Genomic DNA, 24,097 nt, shown 5'->3' with positions numbered 1-24,097 from the left:
GCTAAAACCATCTGTCCCTGGGCTTTTGTTGATTGCAAGACATTTAATGACTGCTTCTATTTTCTTACCCATTATAGGACTATTTAAATAACTTTTCTGATCTTGATTTAACTTTGAAAAGTTGCATCTATCTAGAAAAATCATCCATTTCATATTCCAATTTTGTAGAGTTCAGGCTTTTGAAATAAGACTGCATGATTCTTTGAATTTCCTCATTGTTCATTGCTATGTTCCCCATCTCATTTCTGATTGTGTTAATTTCTGTACTGTCTCTCTGCCTTTTAATTATTTTAGCTAAGGATTTGTCTATCTTGTAGATTTTCTCAAAGAACCAGCTTTTCGTTTGATTGATTCATTGTATTATTGTCTTTCTTTTTAATTGATTTTTTTCAGCCCTTGGATGTGTTTACTTCTTTTTCTGGAAATTTCATGTGTGCTTTTAAATTCCTAGAACTTTTTGATGTCTTGATGAAACCACTTAGTGCTATAAACTATACTTTAACACTGTTTCATTGTGTCCCATAAGTTTCATTATGTTGTGCCTTAACTTTCATTTAATTCTAGAAAGTCTTTAATTTCTTTCTTTAATTTTTCCCTGACCCACAGATCATTGAGTACAGAGTTGGTCAGTTTCCATGAGTTTGTAGACTTTCTGTTGTTTCTGTTGTTGTTGAAGTCCAGATTTAATCCGTGGTGGTCTGATAAACAAGGAGTTATTTTCAATTTTCTTGGATCTGTTGGGGCTTGTGTTGTGACCAACTTTTTGATCAAATTTGCGGAAGGTTCCATGAAGTACTGAAAAGAAGCTACTGTTTAGGTTTGGGTGAAAGACTCTGTAGATACCTATTACATCTATTTGATACATAATGTTGGTTAGCTTCATCATTTCTCTGTTTAGCTTTTGTATAATATGTCCACTGGTGAGAGTAGGGTGTTAAAGTCTTCCACTATTAATATTTGGGTTTCCATGTGTAATTTAAGCCTCAAGAATGTTTCCTTAACTAATATGGTTGCCATTTGGGGCATAGTTGTTCAGAATTACAGTGTTATCTTGGTGGATTTTCCTCTGTTGTGTATAAAGTGTCTGTCCCAATCCCTTTTGATTAATTTTGGTTCAAAGTCAATTTTATTACGCATAAGAATGGCGACTCCAGCTTGCTTCTTGGAATCCATTCCCTTGAAAAACTGTTTTTGAGCTCTTTACTCTGAAGTAATATCTACTTTTTTGCAGAGGTGTGTTTCTTTTATATAACAGAAGGGTGAGTCTTATGTCTTTTTGTTTGGGGAAGTTGAGTCCATTGATGTTCAGAGATTTTAAAGACTAAAGACATGTAATTCCTGTGACTTTGAAGGTGGTAGTAGTGGTGGTGTATGTGCTTTTTTATTTTGCTTCTGTTGGCAGAGAATTACTTATTTCCTGTGGTTTCTTGGGTTTGGTTAACATCCATAGGTTGGAATTTTCCTTCTAGTATTTTCTGTCAGGCTGGGTTTATCTATAAATATTGCTTAAATTTTGTTTTACCTTAAAATATTTTGTTTTCTCCATCAATGCTGATTGAGAGTTTTTGCTGGGTACAGTAGTCTAAGTTGTCCCTTCTAGTTTTAGAGTCTGTATTGAGAAGTTTAGTCTAATTATAAGAAGCCTGCCTTTGTTTGCCACTTGGCATTTTTCCTTTGCCACCTTTAATATCCTTTCTTTGTTCCCTAGATGCTGTGTTTTATTATGTGGCAGGAGGATTTTCTTTTCTGGTCCAATCTAATTGGTGATCCATAAACTCCTCATATATTTATAGGTATCTCTTTCTTTAGGTTGTGTAAATTTTCTTCTATGATTTTGTTGAAAATATTTTCTGGTTCTTAGAGCTGGGACATTCACCTTCTTGTATTCCAATTATTATTAAGTTTGATCGTTTCTCTTTTTTGCTTTTCACTTTTTAATTTTATTTATTTGTTTGTTTATTTATTTATTTTTACACTCCAGGTTTTATTCCCCTCCTGATCCGCCCCCCATAGAAGGTTCCACATCCCATACTTCCTCCCACACCTGCCCTCCACAAAGATGTCCCCACCCCACCCACCCCCCCAGACCTCTAAACTTCCTGAGGCCTCCAGTCTCTTTACGGTTAGGTTCAACTTCTCTGACTGAACCCAGTCCCAGGAGTCCTCTGCTGTATATGTGTTGGAGGCCTCACCTCAGCTGGTGTATGCTGCCTGGTTGGTAATCCGAGGTCTAAGAGATCTCAGGGGTCCAAGTTAATTGAGATTGTAGGGTCGCCCTCCTACTTAGCCTCCTCCAGTTTTTTCCTAATTCCCCTTCCTCTCCCCTGTTTCTCCCACCCTCCCCTCTTGTGGTTGCTTTCTTCTCCTACCCAAGTGGAACTGAGGCATTTTCACTTGGGCCCTTCAGCTTGTTGACCTTTTTGAGTTCTATAGACTATAGTATCTTGGGTATTATGTACTTTTGTTTTTGGCTAATATCCACTTATTAGAGAGAATGTATCATGCATGTCCTTTGGGTCTGAATTACCTCAATCAGGATGACATTTTCTAGTTCCATCCATTTGCCTGCAAAACTCAGGATGTCCTCATTCTTCATAGCTTAGTAAAATTCCATTGTGTAAATGAGCCACATTTTCTGTATCCATTCTTCTATCTTGGGACATCTTGGTTGTTTCCAGCTTCTGGCTATCACAAATAAGGCCACTATGAACATAGTGAAACATGTGCCCCTGTGGAATGGAGGGGCATCTTTGGGTTATATGGCCAAGATTGGTATTTCTGGATCTTTAGGTAGATCTATTTCCAATTTTCTGACGAGCCCCCAAATTGATTTCCAGAGTGGTTGTACCAGTTTGCAATCCCACAAGCAATGGTCAAGTGTTCTTCTTTCTCTACTTCCTTGCCAACATGTGTTGTCACCCAAGGTTTTGATCTTAGCCATTCTGACTGGTATAAGGTAGAATCTCAGGGTTGTTTTGATTTGCATTTCTCTGATCACAAAGGACTTTGAACATTTCTTTAGGTGCTTCTCGGCCATTTAGTATTCCTCTGTTGTGGATTCTCAGTTTAGTTCCATACCCCATTTTTTGATTGGTTGGTTTTTTTGGTTTTGTTTTGGTTTGGGTTTTTTTTTGTTGTTGGTTAGCTTCCTGAGTTCTTTATATATTTTGGATATACAGACATCCAGTTAGACCAGTACCATTTACTGAAGATGCTTTCTTTTTTCCACTGTATATTTTTGGCTTCTTTGTCAAAGATGAAGTGTGCATGTGTGTGTGGTTTTATTTCTGGACCTTCCATTCTATTCCATTGATCAACCTGTCTGTCTCTGTACCAATATCATTCAGTTTTTATCACTATTGCTCTGTAGTAGGGCTTGATGTCAGGGATGGTGATTCCACCGGCCATTCTTTTATTGTTAAGAATTGTTTTTGCTATTCTATGTTTTTTTACCTTTCCAGATGAATTTGAGAATTGCTCTTTCCATGTCATTTAAGAATTGTGTTGAGATTTTGATGGGAATAGCATTGAATCTGTAGATTGCTTTTGGTAGGATGACCATTTTTATTATGTTAATTCTGCCAATCCATGAATATGAGAGATCTCTCCACTTTCTAAGATCTTTTTCAATTTCTTTCCTGACAGACTTGGAGTTCTTACCATAAAGGTCTTTCACTTGTTTGGTCACAGTTACCCCAAGATAGTTACATTATCTGTGGCTATTGTGGCTATCTATAGAATTATTTCCCTTAATTTCTTTCTCAGCCTGTTTATCATTTGTATAAAGGAAGACTACTTATTTATTTGAGTTAATTTTATATCAGCCATTTTGCTGAAGTTATTTATCAGCTGGAGAAGTTCTCTGGTAGAATTTTTGGGGTCACTTATGTATACTATCATATCATCTGCAAATAGTAACACCTTTAATTCTTCTTTGCCAATTTGTATCCCCTTTATCTCTTTTTGTTGGCTTATTGTTCTAATTAGCACTTCAAGTAATATATTAAATAGATATGGGGAGAGTGGGCATTCTTGTCTTGTCCTAGATTTTAGGGGGATTGCTTCAAGTATCTCTCCATTTAATTTGATATTGGCTCTTGGTTTGCAGTAAATTGCTTTTATTATGTTTACATACGGGTCTTGAATTCCCAATCTCTCTTTTAACATGAAGGGGTTTTGTATTTTGTCAAATGCTCTTTCTGCATCTAAGGAGATGGTCATGTAAATTTTTTTGAGTTTGTTTATATGGTGTATTGTGTTATTGGATTTTCATATATTGAACCAACCTTGCATCCCTGGGATGAAGCCTACTTGATTGTGATGAATGATGGTTTTCATGTGTTCTTGGTTTGCGAGAATTTTATCGAGTATTTTTGCATCCATATTCATAAGCAAGATTGGCCTGGAGTTTTCTTTTTTGGTAGGGTTCTTGTGGGGTTTAGGTATCAGAGTAATTGTGGCTTCGTAGAATGAATTAAGTAGTGTTCCATCTGTTTTTATTGTACAGAATAGTTTGAGGAATACTGGTATCAGGTCTCCTTTGAAGGTCTAGTAGAATTCTGAACTAAATCCATCTGTCCCTGGGCTTTTATTGGTTGGGAGATTTTTAATGACTTCTTCTATTTCCTTATGGGATATGAGCCTGTTTAGAAAGTTTATCTGCTCTTGATTTAAGAGAAATGTTCAGTTTCCACATGTATGTGGATTTTCTGTAGCTTTTGCTGTTATTGAAGACCAGCTTTAGGCCATGGTGTTCTGGTAGGGTGCATGGGATTATTTCAATCTTCTTGTATTGGTTAAGGGTTGTTTTGTGTCCAATTATATGTAAAATAGAGCACTGTTCTTGCTGCCTTATTGGTTTTAACTACATAGTCACCTTATCAAAATGTGGTAAGGTTGCATAAATGTTATTTAAAAATATCTTTTAACAAAAACAAGAGTCGAATGCATGCTACATATAAAATGCTGTAGTAAATGGTTATTACCTATGTATAAATTTTTAATTATCAGCACTTTTGTTAAAAGTTTAAGTTAACTTCCTATAACAGATTTTACAAAATTTTAATCATACCCAATGAATTTAAAAATAGTTTACACAATACTCTTCAAAATCTTAAGACACAGCTCATACTTCAGCAACAGTCTCACTGAGTTAAACGAAACCAAAATAGAAAAAGTATGTGATGAGTAGCAACTATCCCCTTTGGGAATGGTCTACTGTGTTTTAAAGCACACGGTATCTTCTCCTGTGACGTTTTGTTTTTCTCTGCCTGCCACAAAGTTAAGTAACCCACCTGACACAGGACTGAGTTTTAGAGGAAACTTTTAAACAAACATGATTGGGACTGCATAGGGGTAGTCCCCCAGAGCCAGCTTTTCAATAAAGTAGATCAGCATAAAACAATATTTTAGCATTATCCATACCTAAAATACACCTGAATCCCTGCAAAATTAAATCCAGTGACCAGAGGCAGGAACCAGGAATCAGAGAAAAGGGTAGGCTCAGAGATAAGAGACTCTGGGTGGGGCTGCTACAATAGTATACAGCAGACAAAGGTGCAGAAAGCTGAGAGAGCTGGGAGGTCTGGGAGAGAGCATCATCAAGGTTCAGTTGCCCATGTCTGCCTGTAACTAGAAAAGAACAAGAACACAGAAACACATACAAGAGGCAGGGACAACAAAGAAAAATCATCCAATTATCCATATTTTATGAATCAAAGATTTTGATCCATCATTTTAATTTTCTCCAGAACCATGAGCAATATAACAAGCAATCCACTCAACACTGCAACAAGTTTATGAGCATGAGAGAAAAAAAACAAAAACATATGTCCGCCGAACAGAAGCTTACAAAGACGGGAAGTCAGAGGAGAACATTAAAAAAAAAATTGGTGGCCACCTTTATTCATATACATAGCAGCCAAGTTTCATCTCAGCTTTTCTGTGGTCCCCTCAAGTACAGAAGCCCCACTTTCTTGGCCCCCATGCCAGGAGCCCTAAGGGAACCAAACAATAAGGGTGAGCAGTGTCCAGGGTGAACCCCTGACTTAAAAATTAAGTCTAGATCAAGTTTTTCCTCAATTCCACCCAATGTGTGCTACAAACAGAATTCTTATCTACACAGCTGAAGGATTTTAGATACCTCTTTTCCACATTCTAGGCATGAATGTGTTTTTCCATATGCACTGGGCCTTTCTGATTTCAATTTTAGCCCCCAAGGCACATCAGAAAAACTGGCAGCTCTAGCTGAATGCCAAATCTCATTGGGACCTCAAAATGTTATGGGCCTGGGGTGTTACCAGTCTGACAGACACTGGTTGGGCAGAGCTATTTCTGGGACTTGGGATTTCCACGATGTAGTGGCAAGCCACAAAAGACAGGGGTTTATAAAGGCAGAAAAACATATGATTATATCCCATTTATGTGTGTCCTGTCACATACTGCAAACAGGAGGTTACATTTTTCTTGTGTACGTACATATCTTTGCCTAAGTGCAGAGATGTATACATGTAATCACGGCTTTTAGCAAACGTGTCTGGCAGGTTTCCTGGCTGTCTTGAACAAGATTTATTTACAGAAGCAGAAGCAGTGGTTCACATTGTGACCATTATTGTCATAAACAGCAGTCCCCTTAAAACTGTACAATAATGGCCCTTAATGTCACAGAACTTTCCATCTGTCCTGGAGTCATTGGGACTTGTAGGCTAGAGGCCATTTTTTTCATAGATTTCTTGATCACAGTAAGTAAAACTTAAAGCATAAACTTATCCATCACATAGTAAACTTATTTAGTCAAATTCTTTCCAATGGGGATAAAGTAGTGCCTTATATTAACATGCCTGCCCTCAAGTCCATGAGCCAAAAATCTATTATCTTTAATGATATAAATTGCTGTTTCAGAGCACTGAAATTACAACAGACTCATTAATTCCTCTTTACCAAACTGCTTTAAGTCAATAAGAAAAGACCACAGAGAAAAGGGCTTTCATTTCCCTTCTTAATTTCAGCATTTTGAGAAGCAAAAGAGCCTTTAAAATGAAATCTTCTATAAATCCTCCCAAAGGTTGACTAACTGAAGTAGGGGGACATTGTCTGAGATAGCCACATAAAACTTGTAAATGTACCTACTCTTAGTGGTAATTAAGATTTAGCTCGGGGGGGGTTGGGGATTTAGCTCAGGGGTAGAGCGCTTGCCTAGGAAGCGCAAGGCCCTGGGTTCGACCCCCAGCTCCGAAAAAAAAAAAAAAAGAACCAAAAAAAAAAAAAAAGATTTAGCTCGGTGGTTGAACACTTGCTTAGCATGAAAGAGAGTAGGGGATATGATGTCCCCATACACAAACTAAAATATAATAAAATAAATATGTACATTAAAAACTCTCCTGATTTTTCCATTCCTAAACATAATACACTCCAGTCTTTTGTACTTAAATCGTCATGATTTTCAAGGCTGATTGGTAGTTGTTTGTTCAGTTTTCAATACTGAAAAGGATATGGATGTTTGGGACGATTATAAGTAAACTATTCTCTCTACCCTAAAGGGATGATAGATTAATTATCCTTCACTGTCTTTACTTCTGACATTTCATCCATAATTAACTTAATTTTGCATGTTAATTGTTTTGTGAAATAATTTTGATTCTACACTATTTTCACAGTTGTTTTATAAAATGTTTCTTATTTTAGTTCCTCTCATTGTTGGTTTAAAACACTGTGGGTCAAACTCCTGAATGTAAGCAAATCTTATGCCTATTACTTGCTACTCCAATCAGTCCTCTGAAAGTGTAAACCTCACAGACCATAAGATGTTAGCTTCATAACAAATATAGATTCTACTTAGGTAAAACTCCTTTTCATCAAAGTTTTTCGTAGGGCAGTGTGAACATCTTTATTCCTTATGCTGTAAATAAAAGGATTTAGCATTGGGCCCACAATGGTATAAAAGATGGTAGATATTTTATCTTTATCCACAGATGTACTAGAAGGTTTAAGATACATGAACGCTGAAGCTCCAAAGAAAAGAGAAACAGCTATGACATGGGAGCCACAGGTACTGAAGGCTTTTGACCTACCTTCTGCAGAATGGATGCTGAGGATGTTGGAAAGGATCAAGGTGTAAGAAATAAAGATTGTCAGTGTGGGCATTATAACATTGATACCGACAACAACAAAAACTTCCAGCTCATTGATTGTAGTGCTTGTGCAGGAGAGCTTCAGGAGAGGAAGTATGTCACACACATAGTGATTGAGAATGTTGCCGTCACAAAAGGTCAGGTTTAGCATGCTACCAGTAAGCACAATGGCTTCCAAAAACCCCATCATATACACACCCACTGCCATCAAGATGCAGACCTGATGGGACATGGTGACCTGGTAAAGCAGGGGCTTACATATGGCAGCATATCTGTCATAGGCCATTGCTGTCAGAATGTAACATTCATCAAGAACAAAGAAGCAGAAGAAAAAGAGCTGAGTCAGGCACTCAGCATGAGAGATGATGTTCTGCTTCACAAAACCCACCAGCATTCTGGGAGTTATGACAGTGGAGTAGCAGAAATCTGTGAAGGAAAGGTTGAAGAGAATGTAGTACATGGGGGTGTGCAGGTGAGGATTCAAAACAATCAGAACAATCAAGCCCAGGTTCCCCACCACAGAGACCACATAGATTCCCAAGAAGAGGAAGAAGAGAGGCAGCTGGAGCTCCGGCTGCTGTGTCAAGCCCAGCAGGATAAATTCTTTCACTAAAGAGCCATTTCCAAAAGCCATTCTTCCCTAGGTCATATCTGTAAGAACAGTAAAAATTATAACATTAAAATGAAATCCTATAACTCTTCAGTCTACCACCTTAAAATGAGACTAAGAACCAAAATAGAAGAACAAATTCAAGTTCACAATTCTCTGTGCCTTTGTTTACTACATTTTACAGGAGTTGTGGTACAGAAATAACCATAAATATGACCACTACTGCCTCTGTAGCATCTTGGTGCCACTTATACCTTGAAATTCCACCTCCTACTTGAGATTCAGTGGTAATCTCCAAAGAGAAAAGACAAGGTACATGAAAGTCTCACTATGTTGCTCAGAGGTAATTTGTGGGGAAGTAAATCAGGCATCCAATCCAATACTTACCTTTGTACATAAGCAGCCACAAGTGACCTTACTGACTCTTCTTACTCTCATAGAAGGGCAAGTACAGTTTGCATGGATAGTAGTAAGGGTTAATATCCTACCTATATAGAAAGAAAAATATCTTCTATTTTTACTAGACTTGGTTCTAGATGGGAAGGGAAATTAATTTTAGACTGCAAAATTCAGAGCCCTCATTCCTCCAGGTTCTAAGATATCATGAATTCTGAAACATGATTTTTGATGATGGCTTTTTCAGAATGCCTTATGTACTACAAAGGTTGGTGAATAGCATCTACTAATGTCCTAAAAGTCACCTGCTAATGACTTCCCAAGAGGGTTTTATGAGTCTGCAATCTTAGGGACCTGATTAAAAATTGTAAGGTTTATATGTTTCCAAGGTATTTTCCCAAGAGAACAGGTTTTGTTGCTATGGTATGAGTTAGCTCAATAGTAACAACATTGCTCATTAGGGGTATATAATATCATTTTGTTTCATTAATTGAGAATTGTATGTATTTATACAATATGTTTTGCTAAAGTTCATCCTGATGTCTCCCAGTCCAGTTCCTCCTCCATTCTCCTATCATTGCCTCCCCACCACATTATCTGTGTTTTGGTAATTATTAAAAAATGATTTCTTTTATCCTGTACTAGTGCTGGCACCGTAGGGCCATATGGCATCTGCGGGGTATTCTCATCTCAGTGGCAGCCGATTCTACTGTGGCACCACTTCGCGTTATCTCTAGTTATCCTCTAGCCCCAGCAGTCTCTCGGCTCCCATTGCTAGCTGCCCTCTCCTGGTTGTCTCTCTGCCAGCAAGGCACTCTCTGGTCCAAGCTACCTGGTAAAATCAGCACACTAGGGTCCAGCAATGGCTGACCTATCATAGCTCCCTGTCCTGGACTTTGCCCTCACTCACAGCAACCGTCCCGTGGTAGTTATAGTTTAAACTCCCAGCAACCTGTTAAAATCAAGACTCAATAAGCTGTAATTTAGCAATCATTTATATGTTAAATATATGTAATTTATATGTTAAATTCTCAATCCATAAACTCACAGCCAATTGATAAAGATATAAACTGCCACCTAGATAAATTGACCTATAGAAATCAGTCTCTTAAGTAATATTCATAACTACCTATGGCCATTTAAGGCCACATGAACATGGGTCATTCTTCTCTGTCTCCATCTTGCATCTCCTTCTTTCTTTTTCCTCTCTCTCCACTTACCAAAACTCTGTGCCCAACCCACTTTTTCACTGTCCAATTACAGGCCTCCGCTTCACTTGTGCCAGCCCTCACTTGCATATAAACATCAATCTACCTATCTGTTCCTTTCTCTTTTCTTCCACTGAGTCCACAAGCACTGCTGATATGTATGTAAGTGTAAGGCCAACTACTTAGTGTAGATAGCATCTCAGGTAGTGCATACTTGAAGAAAGATTGCTATGTTTATACCAGTAACCATTATAAATATTTCCTCAGTCAGAGATAGAACTTCACGACCATATTTTCCCCACCTCCTTGGATTGTGACAGGCTTGACATTACCCAGCTCTCATTCGTACCATGGCAACATCTGTGAGTTAATTTGAACATGAAGCCAGTTGAGTTCTGAAAATATTGTTATAATATACTAATCTTTTACTTGTGGCTCTTACAGTCTTTCCAGGCCTACGTCTAATGATCCCTGAGACTTGAGAGACAGGGTATGATATGGAGGTCCCATTTAGGACTGGGCACTCGGGGTTGGGGATTTGGCTCAGTGGTAGAGTGCTTGCCTAGCAAGCGCAAGGCCCTGGGTTCGGTCCCCAGCTCCGGAAAAAAAAAAAAAAGGACTGGGCACTCACAGTCTTCTATTCTCTACCTGTTGACCAGCTGTAGATATCTCTATTAATCACCATTTACTGCTAAAAGAGGCATCTCTGAGGAAGGTTTCAGAAATACAATAATCTATGGGTGTAATAGAAAGTCATTAGGAGTCAGTTTAATGCTATATCTGCAGCAAAGAAATAGTTATAGGTAATTCCAAAGGGCATATCTAGTCTAAAGCCCCAAGAAACATATTAAGAATAAATGCTGTCTATGGAGCACACATGAAATCCAATCAAAAAGCAGTAATTCCCTAAACACTTATGCATATGTCCTTCCAGATCAGCTGTTAACGTAATTCTCATGATTGACAACTGGGTAAAGGGGATTATTACTTTTCTCCCTTGATAGCATGTATAGAACTTTAGTAGTATAAAATCTGGGTAATGCCAGATTCATCCCCCAACTTCTTATTACTTGACATGAATGATTGTCAAGTAATAATACATACTGCTAACTCTTTAATTACACAGGAGGGTTAAAGAGAACTATCAGGAAAGAATTACTTTCTCACCAGTCTAAATCATGTTGGGGAAAATGAGTGCTTATGATAAGGTTATATAATGCAAGTAGAATTTTCATAACTTCTTTTCAAGTCTACATGATAGAATTACTTTGGGATTATATATAGGTAATCCATTTTTTCTTGTATGAAGTTACCAACGAATATAAGAAAATAAGACCATAAAAGCACATAGACGCAGAATATTTTTAAAAGAGTGAGACATTAGACAAGTCAACTCTATATAGATCTGAATATATTTCTCTGTTATGCCTTAAATATGTGGTGTCTTCTGCATTAGGGTCTAATTATTCATTTGAGAGTAATCAAGGGGATTAAAAATTAACTGTAATATTGAGGAGTCCTCTGTGGAGGACTGCTGGAAATCAACTCTAAAAGTGATAGCTCATTATTGGTACTAGGTTTTTATTTGTTAGCCTCTGGTATCTAAGAGTAAGACACTCTTTCAATTACAAAGCAACCTCATTTGAACTCTATTTATATATGGATATATTTTAGGAATCTTGCACAATAGTAGGTTTGCACATGACTTTTTAAAAGGTCTTTAGTGTAAGTTATTCCTTTACCAACTCCCCATCTAGTCTTCCTTCCCATCTCCTGTTCTCGCCCCCATGGACTCCTCCATTATTCTATGTTCTTCCTCCAAATCACATGTGCTCCAGTTCTACATACATTTTATTACTGCCACATTAGGCACTCTCCAAATGAAAAGTATGAAAAAGATGTCTCATATACTATGGATTCTCCATACTTTCCATTACTAGATGAAATCTTATGTGCTTTTTTATGTGCTGTCTTCTTTCACAGATCTCACACATCTTAAAATACGCCCATAATGTCAAACTGATTTTGGCTATTTTCTTCTGAGCTACTTCTGAAGCACCTAAAGCAATTAAATGTGGCATAGGTAGGGATACTCTATGAATATGTATAAAAGAATCAATAAACGAGGATCCTTTTCCAGTTTCTAACAATACATACTACACAGAATATTTGCCTCACAGGAAAAAGATTATACCGTGGCAATGTTTTCCTTTACAAATCAAAATGTGAATAGAGATGACATTCTTATGGAATGCAGAGCCATGGGTATCTCCTGGGCCACGAAAGTGAACTCCATATCAGAGCTACTAAGCTTAGGAAAAAATTATAGCTTTCATCCCTGAATGTCATACTGATTTTCTGAAAAATTGCTGAGAGTACTCAGTTTGTTTTCATATACATGTAGCACAGACAGTGCTCACAGGAAAATTTATAAGAGTGAAGTGTAATAAGGTCTGAAATTCCATAGTCAAAATTCTCTTCCTTTTATAATATCATTGTGACTCATTAAAAGTTTGTATTTTTGAGGCACAAAATTAAAATATCTACAGTAGTTAGAAAAACTGATATGGCCAGGAAGTACTGTGAAAATTACTAGCAATAGAGAGGGAAGTAGTGTGAGTTGCAGATGCAATAAGTCAGAGCAGAGAACAAGGTGAGAGTCAGGAAGCAAGGAAGAAAGTATAGAAAAGTAGCAAAGAAAAAATAAGAAAAAGAAAGGAAGATCCCAGAATAAAAGGTTATGATGTAAGACGTTATGATAAAATAAATACATAAGTGATTAAATGAGACACTGCATGGAAGGATCAGTAAGATTTCTCATAAAAAAGAATACAAGAAAACAAAAGCAACAAAGCCTCCAAGATACTACTAGCCTGAGAACTGACTTGTGGTGTTGCCACAAGCAGAAGTGAGAAACAGTAAAATTTTGTTCAGGTTTTTAAATTTAATCTTGAAAAACTGGACATGAAAGTCCAGTACTTGGTTTGAAGTAGAGAAATGTATCAACAAGTCTAAATAAATCCATAAACAAATGTCAAAAATATCAAAAGCACAGGTCATTTTCTAGATAACAAAGCACAGGATTAATGAAGTCTATAGATAAACATAGAAAAAAGAATAAAGAAAAACAGAAGTCCTCAAAATTGCTGATTTTTCTATTTTTCTATTTAGATAAAGAAATACAGAAACTACTAAAATGAATCCCAAGTATTCCTGACTCTTTAAAATTACTAAGGGACCAAAAATTCTTTAGGGAAATTTTGAAATGTGCCCTTCAGAACACTCACTGAAGTCCCATAGTGATTGGGACTTGGTGATTCATGAATATATGATCCATATAAATGATAAAGAACCTCTTTGTTTTATTAATTCTCTTTTGATTTTCATTTTTAGTCATTTTTCTCCTCCAGTAACATACAAAGTATCTTCTAGGACTATGAATGGTAGTCTGTAAGTGAAGGGTCCCGGGGGTACCTGGAAGAGAATGGGGGACAAGGGATGTGAAGAGGGACGCCAAGACAAGAGTCTGATCAAGGCAACAACTTTATTTTTCCCCAAGGCTGAATTTATACCATAACATGGGTAACAGAGGGAGGGGGGAAGTAAGGAACATTTACGCAGGCCAAGGACACAATATTCGTGTGGTCAGGGAGTAGGCTGATGTTGACAGGTTGTCAGAGAGGTCACAGGTTTGTCATATCTATTAGTCAGCAGGACTTTATCATATTATTATTTTTCTTGACCACCAGATTTGTATTAGTCTTCTGCAGCTGGCTGGGGATTTTCCATGAACCCAGTCATACTTAATTCTAACCATAATAATAACATCAACAATGGAGGGCTTCAAGGGCATCGCTCCCAAAAGTAGTCAGTAGAGTGAAGCTTCTAGCTAGGTACTAGCTGGATCCTTCATGTTCAATGGCATAAGCAGTGTCATCAATAAGGTCTTCATATCAGGTTGTTGAGGGAAGCCATAGCCTTGGCAATAGCCTCTTATGTTGGGGTGAGGCACCTATTGGACCCTTTTGGCCAACAATGTAAGCTGTAACCCATTCCTGGTACAAGAGGTTTTATTTGGTTATATAAAATGTCTACTTGATGTAGTCTCCTCGATGATATGGTGACCTCTTTTAAAATCCTGTTATATGCTGTGGTGGTTTAAACATATTTGTCCCCCATAGACTCATGTATTTGAATGCTTAGCCAAATAGGAAGTGGCACAATTAGGAACTGTGGGCTTATTGGAGGAGGTTTGACCTTGTTAGAAGTTTCTCACTGTTGGGTGGAACTTTGAAGTCTTAAATGTTCAAACTACACTAGCATGAACCAATTCCAGTCTCCTTGTTACCTATGAATCAAGATATGGGGCTCTGGCTCCTCTAGCACCCTGTCTACCTGCTTGCTGCCATGATGGCAATGGACCAAATCTCTGAAACTGTAAGTCAAGTCCAATTAAATGTTTTTCTTTTTGAGAGTTGCCTTGTGTTATGGTTAGTGTATGATTGGCCTAGGTACTGGCACTATTAGAAGGAGCGGCCTTGTTGGAGTAGGTGCCTCCCTGTGGGCATGGGCTTTTGAATACCCTTGTCCTATCTGTCTGATAGCCAGTCTTCTCTTGTTAGCCTTCAGACCAAGATGTAGAACTCTCAGTTCCTCGTATATCATGCCTGCCTGGATACTAACATGCTCCCCGCCTTGATGACAATGGACTGAACCTCTGAATCTCTAAACCAGCCTTAATTAAATGTCATTTATAAGACTTGCCTTTGTCATGGAATTCGTCCACAGCAGTATAATCCTAACTAAGACACACAATTAAATGTTATCCTCATAAGAGTTGCCTTGGTCATGGTGTCTGTTCACAGCAGTAAAGCCTAAGTAAGGCACCTTGGCAGTGATGTCTTTAATTAAGACAGAGGTACTAGGAAACATCTGCAGTAGTAGACTTCTACAGGGCTTTTCAAAAAACCTTTAGTGTTAGTTGCCTCTTTGCTTGAAGTTATCCACCACAACCTCAGCTCTTACAAACCTTTATTGTTTGTTGCCCCCCCCCCATATTTCTGATAACTTCAATGTGCTTTGGTTGTATTAACCCTCATTCTATCTCCAACTCTTCTTATAGCCTATCTGCCATGGCAGAAGCCATCTAGAAAAGCCTTTGGCAAGCAAGTGAGTTTCCTGGAGATAACCCAATGTGGGGCAAGTAGAGCCATTTCACAAAACAGAAAAACTGGAAATGTTGAGCAGAATAAGAAACCCTGGCAATTCTCATAGTTGAGAATGGTAGGTGTTTGATTCTGCTCTGGACCTGGTTCCTGTCCTGAAGCAAGTGGCCATAACACCACCACTGTAAAGACCATGGCAATTGGTCATGTAATATAGAGTTCATAGTTCTCCATGCTAATCTAATAAAAATAGCCATTTTGTCAAAAGCAATCTACAGATTCAATGCAATCCCCATCAAAATTCCAACTCAATTCTTTATATAGAGTTAGAAAGAGAAATTTGCAAATTCATTTGGAATAACAAAAAATCCAGGATAGTCAAACTAACTCAACAATAAAAGAACATCTTAGGGAATCAACATCCTTGACTTCAAGCAGTGTTATAGAGCAACAGTGATAAAAAACTGTATGGTATTGGTACAGAGACAGGCAGGTATATCAATGGAATAGAATTGAAGACCCAGAAATGAACCCATATATTTATGGTCACTTAATCTTTGACAAAGGAGCTAAAATTATCCAATGGAAAAAAGACAGTATTTTCAACAAATGGTGCTAGTTCAACTGGAGATTAGCATGTAGAAGAATGCAAATTGACCCATTCTTATCTCCTTGTACAAAGTTCAAGTCTAAGCGGATCAAAGACCTCTGCATAAAACCAGATACACTGAAACTAGTAGAAGAGAAAGTGGAGAAGAGCCTTGAATACCTAAGCACAGGGGAAAACTTTCTGAACAGAACACCAACGGCTTATGCTCAAAGATCTAAGATCAACAAATGGGACCTCATAAAATTGCAAAGCTTCTATAAGGCAAAGGACACTGCCAATAGGATAAAATGGCAACCAACAAATTGGTGAAAGGTCTTTACCAATCCTACATTCAATAGAGGCTAATATCTAATATATGCAAAGAACTCAAGAAGTTAGACTCCAGAGAATCAAACAATCCTATTTAAAAATGGGGTACAGAACTAAAAAAAAGAGTTCTCAACAGAGGAATACCAAATGTCTGGAAAGCACATGAAGAAATGTCCAACATCCTTGGTCATCAAGGAAATGCAAATCAAAACAACCCTGAGATACCAACTCATACCATTAAGAATGGCTAAGATCAAAAACTCAGGTGACAGTAAATGCTGACAAGGATATAGAGAAATATAAACACTCCTCTATTGTTGTGGGGAATGCAAGCTGGTAACAACCACTCTGGAAGTCAGTCTGGAGGTTCCTCAAAAAAATTGGACATAGTACTACCTGAGAACCCAGCTATACCACTCTTGGGCATTCACCCAAAAGATGCTCCAACATATAACAAGGACATATGCCCCACTATGTGCATAGCAGCCTTATTTATAATAGCCAGAAGTTGGAAAGAACCTAGATATCCTTCAACAGAGGAGTGGATACAGAAAATATGGTACATATACACAATGGAGTATTACTTGGCTATTAGAAACAGTGACTACATGAAATTCCTAGGCAAATGGATGGAACTAGAAAATATAATCCTGAGGGAGGTAACCAAGTCACAAAAGAACGCACACGGTATTCACTCACTGATAAATAAATATTGGCCCAAAACCTCTGAATACCTAAGAAAAGAATCACAGATAATATGAAGCCCAAGAAGAAAGGAAGACCAAAATGTGGATGCTTCATTCCTTCTTAGAATGGAGAGCAAAGTACTCACAGGAGAAAATACAGAGACAAAGAGTGGAGCAGAGACTGAAAGAAAGTCATCCAGAGACTGCCCCACCTGGGGATGCATCACAAAAGCATCCACCAAACCCAGTCACTATTGCTGATACCAAGAAGTGCTTGCTGACAGGAGCCAGATATAGATGTCTTCTGAGAGGCTCTGCCAGAGCCCTACTGATACAGACGAGGATGCTTGCAGCTAACAATTGGACTGAACAAGGTTACTCCAATGGAGGAGTTAAAGAAAATACTGAAGGAGTTTGCAACACCATAGGAAGAACAATGTCACCCAACCAAATCCCCCCAGAGCTCCTAGGGACTGAACCACCAACCAATGAGTACACATGGAGGAAATTTGTAGGCAAATGGTTGGAACTGGAAAATATCATCCTGAGTGAGCTAACCCAATCACAGAGAAACGCACATGGTATGCACTCATTGATAAGTGGCTATTAGCCCAAATGCTTGAATTACCCTAGATGCCTAGAACACATGAAACTCAAGACGGATGATCAAAATGTGAATGCTTCACTCCTTCTTTAAAAGGGGAACAAGAATACCCTTGGCAGGGAATAGAGAGGCAAAGATTAAAACAGAGACTGAAGGAACACCCATTCAGAGCCTGCCCCACATGTGGCCCATACATATACAGCCACCCAATTAGACAAGATGGATGAAGCAAAGAAGTGCAGGCAGACAGGAGACGGATGTAGATCTCTCCTGAGAGACACAGCAAGAATACAACAAATACAGAGGCGAATGCCAGCAGCAAACCACTGAACTGAGAACAGGACCCCCGTTGAAGGAATCAGAGAAAGAACTGGAAGAGCTTGAAGGGGCTCGAGACCCCATATGAACAATAATGCCAACCAACCAGAGCTTCCAGGGACTAAGCCACTACCTAAAGACTATACATGGACTGACCCTGGACTCTGACCTCATAGGTAGCATTGAATATCCTAGTAAGATCATCAGTGTAAGGGGAAGCCCTGGGTCCTGCTAAGACTGAACGTGATTGTTGGGGGGAGGGCGGCAATGAGGGGAGGATGGGGAGCGGAACACCCATACAGAAGAGGAGGGGGAGGGGTTAGGGGGATATTGGCCCATAAACCGGGAAAGGGAATAACACTCGAAATGTAAATAAGAAATACTCAAGTTTAAAAAATAAATAAATAAATAAATAAATAAATAAATAAATAAATAAATAAATAAATAAAAAGTTTCCCAACAACAACAAGAAAGCCAAGGCCAGATGGTTTTAGCACATAGTTTCAAAGAAGAGCTACAACAATACGACGCAAACTATTTCACAAAATAGAAAGAGAAGGAACACTGCCAAACTCACTCTATGATGCCACACGGTCAGCCTGATCTTTCCTTATTCTAACCTAAGTTCAGCCTCATGATTGGTGTACCTTCATCTCCTTCTCAGAGCTCCATGTTAAATCCTGCGTCTGACTCCCTTAATTCTCCCCACTGTCCCATAAATGTTCCACCTATTTCCTGCCTAAGTTCATTGGCCATCAACTTTTTTATTGACAGATGATGCTTATAAAATATTCTCTCTACACTTCCTGGGGTTTTAAAGAATCTGATTGTTACATTGTTTTGAATTCTAAGTAAACCCTGTAGCTTCTCTTGCTTTGAGTTAACTTAAAAATCACTAATCTTGGCTTTCATACAGGTGAACAATGTAATGTGTATTCCCTCATTTAGCTTTTCTTTAAATATCTTCCTGGTTTGTGCATTATAGTGATGATAGTGGCCTGGTAACTTTTCATAGACTTTTGCTAAAAGCACAGACTCTTCAGTCAGGCCTGTGGATTGTTACATGGTAATAAAGTGGAGCCTAAGCTTGACACATCAGCCTTTGTACTGTATGTTTGTTCAGAAGCCATTTTTGGAAACTATCATTTCTTTCTCTGGGAGCCTAGATTTGTGTTCTCAACTCAAATGACTATCTCCCTTCTTCTCCCAGTCACAGTTCCCCATTTGTCTTTCAGGCAATCAATACAAGTCACTTTAGAAGTCTTACACTTACGTATGTGCAATTATTATTCATCAACTTAAAACTATATTTCTTAAATAAAATTGCATCTTTCCAAGGTTTCAGACTGTATGACAGTTTTACTTTTTTCTTCTTTATGATTTTTGGGGTTTTTTTGTTTGTTTGTTTTATCTAATTTATTTGTTTACATGATTTATTGGTTTGATGACTGCTTGTGTGGTTTTGTTGACTTGTTGGTTGGTTGGTTGGTTTGTTGGTTTTGAAAGACACAGTTTCCTTATATATCGTGTGCTAGTTTGTAACTCAGTTTGTGGTTTTAAGAAAGGACTTGAACTGATCATCTTTCTGCTTCAGACTCCCGTTTGTGGGGCTACAGTATGTAATACAATGTATACACCACAACTGGTAGTTTTGTTTGTTCCTTTGTTCCACTTTCTTTTTTTTTCTTACAACCATAGACTCTTACCAATATAATGTAGCTGGAGCTGATGATTCATGCCAATAATCCTAACAATTCTGCATGCTGCATTCAAGGCCTACCTGGACCACAGGCAGGGATCATGGTCTTTATGGGTAACTCATTGAGAAATTGTATCATACACAAAATTAAAAGGAGGAATGGCTATATATAGCACAACAATAAACCACCTTGTGGCATGTGTAAAGTTGTATGTTTAATACCTGATACAAAAACGATTAGAAATTTGGTAAGTTTACCACTGTGCCACTTCCTTTTGTCTGCCATAAAAAAATAAAAACTTAAACAGTACAATATACTGATGGTTTAAACAAAAGGAGATAATTTTCTTGCAGTTCTGGCTTCCAGAAGTTCATCATCAAGAGTGGCATCTGTGTCTAGTCTTCTGAGGTTTCTTCTTTCTTTGGATTACAGATAACTGCTTTTGCTGTTTTCATCTGGTTCTTCCTATGTGTATGTCCATTCTTAATGCATATGTGTCCCCACTTTCTTTTTGTATAAGGACACTAGACAGATTGGTTTAGGGATAACCTTATCATTGAAAATTTATTTAAACTAACCACATTATTTAGAGCCTAGTACTGTTACAATCATTCCCTTGTCATGGGGAATGGGACATCAGCAAAAGCTTCTTCATGACAACCACTAGTCTACAAAGAAATTTAAGACAGTGGGGAACTGCACTGAGACAGAACCATCAAGATTAGTAAGGTCTGATGCTGTGTTTTATGTCTCTAAGAGACAAAAAGAGGCTGTCAACGTACACTGGCACGAAATCGCCTATTGCCTAGAATTTCTACTTTATTCTTATTAGGAGAATCCATTTATACATGTACATGTACATTCCTGTTTTACAGATGGCTTAACAATGTATCCTGTCTTCAGAAATAAAGCTTTTAATATCACACTATATTGTGAATGAGTCTCAGATATAATGACTTCATTTCCTGGGTATTGCTTTGCATTAAATGAATAAATAAATATGTAATTATGATACTATTTCTCCAACAAAATCCTCTCAAACTGGATGGTTATTCGTGAGTGTTTGTGCTTCTCTGTCATGGGAGGATACTACATTCATTCCCAATAGAACAAATCATTTCCTTAGCTACTTTTAAATATGGTCTTGGTTATTTTCTCCATATGCTTATTCATATATGTTATATGTGACAAATTATATTTGCATTCTATATTAGTTTAAATTGATCTAACAACTATAATGTTAAATATATTTTTCATACAAATATGTTAACCTGAAGTGATCCTGCATTAACTCCAAGTGCATATTAACACAGATTCTCCCCCAAATCAATTGCAGTGACAGCGACACCAACAGCTATGATCAGTTGCTTATACAGATACTAACAATGGCAGTTCTCTTGGAACTTTCAGCAGGCAATCATCAACACAAAAACTGTAAACATGAAGTACTGGTACAAGCCATAATCTTAAGATACTTAAGAGACAAAGTCAAGAGGATTATAATTTCATGGCCATACTGGGCTACACAATACAATCCTTTCTCAAGAGAAAAAAAAGTGAGTATATCATTTTCGTCCACACTTCTTTGCTTGCAGACATACATTGCAGTAACTCATTAGTCTGTTACCAGGCCTCTGGCTTCTGCTATTCTATCAATACAGGAACCTTTGGGAAATTCCTCTTAGATATAATATTGTTGCCCTGTATCAGGGAAGTCCTGTTGTTTTAGATCTGTAGAACTGGTCCCTTCATGCACTCCAGCAAGTAGTTGTTAGGTGGGCCAATTAAAAGCCTTGGATGTAAGCCTGAGAGATCTCTCAGCTAGTCAACACTCGGGCTTTCCTGCACCCCTATAACTGGGGCCAGCCCTCCTGAAATCACAACTCATCAACTTCTCTTTACCAAACTGACTTAAGGATATAGAGAAAAGACAGTGAAAAGGGCATTTCCTATCCTTACTTCAGTCTTTGAAAAAACTATAAACCTTTAAAATGAAATTTCCTAAAGCTCTTCCCAGAATATTATTAACTGAATTATTGAGTTACTTTTTCAAAGACTTCTGAAATCAGTATCTCAGTGACACAGCAACATAAAACTTCTAGAGTATTCTAATCAAAGACTTCACAATTGTGCTTATGATGTAGCTTGGTGGAAGATCCTAGCATGAAACAGAAGCTGACTCTCCAAAGACACACTGACAAAAATAGAAAGTAAATGTGTCCATTTTAAAAAAATCTCAGAATCTTACCAATTCTGAGTTTAATATCATCCAGAGTTTTGTACTTAAATCCTTGTCATTTCTAAGGCTAGCCACAAAAAAAATGTTTATTCAGTTTTCAATACTGAGAAAAGATATAAATGGCTTTGGGAAATTACAGGATAAACTATTCTCTGTACTGGAAAGGGTAATGGATTAATCATGCTTTATCTGAATTTTCCCAGATAATTAACTTAATTTTGCATAACATTAGCTATATTTGAATCGAAATTGTTCTCATTATACTTTTTAAGTTCTGATCTTATTTTAATTTTTTTTTTTTTGCTATTGCTGATTAGAAAGGCTATGATATAAATCCAGGGTCTTGTGCTTATAAGCAAATCCACAGTCATTAAGCTATCTCTCCAGTCCTCTCTCTAGTTAAAAATCAAACTCAGATTTTTACTATCATAACAAATACAGATTCTACTTAAATAAACATACTTTTCTTCAACGTTTTTCTCAGAGCAATGTGGACATCCTTATTCCTTATACTATAGATAAAAGGATTCAGCATTGGGCCCATAATGGTATAAAAAATGGTAGATACTTTATCTTCATCCTCAGATGCACTAGAAGGCTTAAGATACATGAACGCTGCAGCTCCAAAGAAAAGAGAAACAGCTATTATATGGGAGCCACACGTACTGAAGGCTTTTGACCTACCTTCTGCAGAATGGATGCTATGGATATTGGAAAGGATCAAGGTGTAAGAAATAAAGATAGTCAGGGTGGGCATTGTTACATTAAAACCCACAACAATAAAAACCACCAGCTCATTGATGGAAGTACTTGTGCAGGAGAGCTTTAGAAGAGCATTTATTTCACACATGTAATGATCAATGATGTTGCCATCACAGAAGGTCAGGTGTACCATGCTGCCAGTATGCGCTATGGCTTCCACAAACCCCAATACATACACACCTACTGTCATCAACAGGCAGACCTGATGGGACATGGTGACCTGGTAAAGCAGGGGCTTACAGATGGCAGCATATCTGTCATAGGCCATTGCTGTCAAAATGTAGCATTCATTAATAACAAAGAAGCAGAAGAAAAAGAGCTGAGTCATGCACTCAGCATGAGAGATGATGTTCTGCTTCACAAAACTCACTAGCATTTTGGGGGTTATGACAGTGGAGTAACAGAAATCAACAAAGGAAAGATTGAAGAGAAAGTAGTACATGGGGGTGTGCAGGTGAGGATTCAAAACAATCAGAACAAGCAAGCCCAAGTTCCCCACCACAGAACATACATAGATCCCCAAGAAGAGGAAAAAAAGAGGTAGCTGAAGCTCTGGCTGCTGTGTCAAGCCCAGCAGGATAAATTCTTTCACTGAAGAATCATTTCCTAAAGCCATTCTTTCCCGGGTCATATCTGTGAGAAGAGTAAAAGAAATAACATTACAACAAAATCCAAGCCCTCTCCAACCTACCCTTTTAAAATGAAAATAAGATAAAGAAAAGAAAGATAAAAATCAAGCTCTTGACTCTGTTTTCTACATTCTATGGGGGGGCTAAGGTACAGAAATAACCATAAATTTATGGAAAGCCCTTTCTTTAGGAATAATATTCAGTGCACCAATGGCCATTCTTGTCTGTAGCATCTCTGTTCTTCTTCTACCTTGAAATTTCACCTCCCACTACAGGTACAAGGATAAAATCAAAAGAAAAACTACAGGCACATCAGAGTTTCACTGACTCTGTCAGAAGTGGTTTTGAAAAACATAATAAAATAACCACGTGCATGCATTCAATACTTACCTTTGTGTACACAGACCACAGAAGTGACCTATTGACCTTTCTCCTCTGTCCTCACAGAGGAACAAATGCATATGGAATTGATGAGCTGTACAGTGTATAGACCAGAAAAAAAAATAATGTTTTTTTCTACTGTTACTACATTTGGCTTTCTAGTGATAAGAAAAATTAGTTTTGGACTGGAGATCCAGAGCCCTCATTCTTCCTAATTAAGAAAAGCCATGGGTTATAGATCATGACCTTTGATGGGGGTATTGCCCAGAATGTCTTCTCAAGATCAGAAGTTGGTAAGTACATTTATTAATGTCATAATAGATGTCTGGTAATTGACCCAAGAGAGTTTTA

General features: G+C 37.7%; 2 protein-coding genes across 2 annotated transcripts; both read right to left on the bottom strand.

Moving 5' to 3' along the window:
* Positions 1-7,833: 7,833 nt before the first annotated feature.
* On the bottom strand, positions 7,834-8,778 carry LOC116907740 (olfactory receptor 145-like). Its single transcript, XM_032910877.1, is given in 1 exon segment — positions 7,834-8,778. A coding segment is annotated over 1 exon segment (945 nt).
* A 13,644-nt stretch (positions 8,779-22,422) lies between these two features.
* Positions 22,423-23,367, bottom strand: LOC116907395 (olfactory receptor 145-like). The gene has a single exon (XM_032910348.1). The coding sequence runs from the start codon at positions 23,365-23,367 to the stop codon at positions 22,423-22,425; it is 945 nt and encodes a 314-aa protein (XP_032766239.1).
* Positions 23,368-24,097: the final 730 nt, after the last annotated feature.

The sequence above is a fragment of the Rattus rattus genome, chromosome 8 (genome assembly GCF_011064425.1).
Source record: "Rattus rattus isolate New Zealand chromosome 8, Rrattus_CSIRO_v1, whole genome shotgun sequence".
NCBI lineage: Eukaryota > Metazoa > Chordata > Mammalia > Rodentia > Muridae > Rattus > Rattus rattus.
This window is presented reverse-complemented; position numbering and strand designations above follow the sequence as displayed.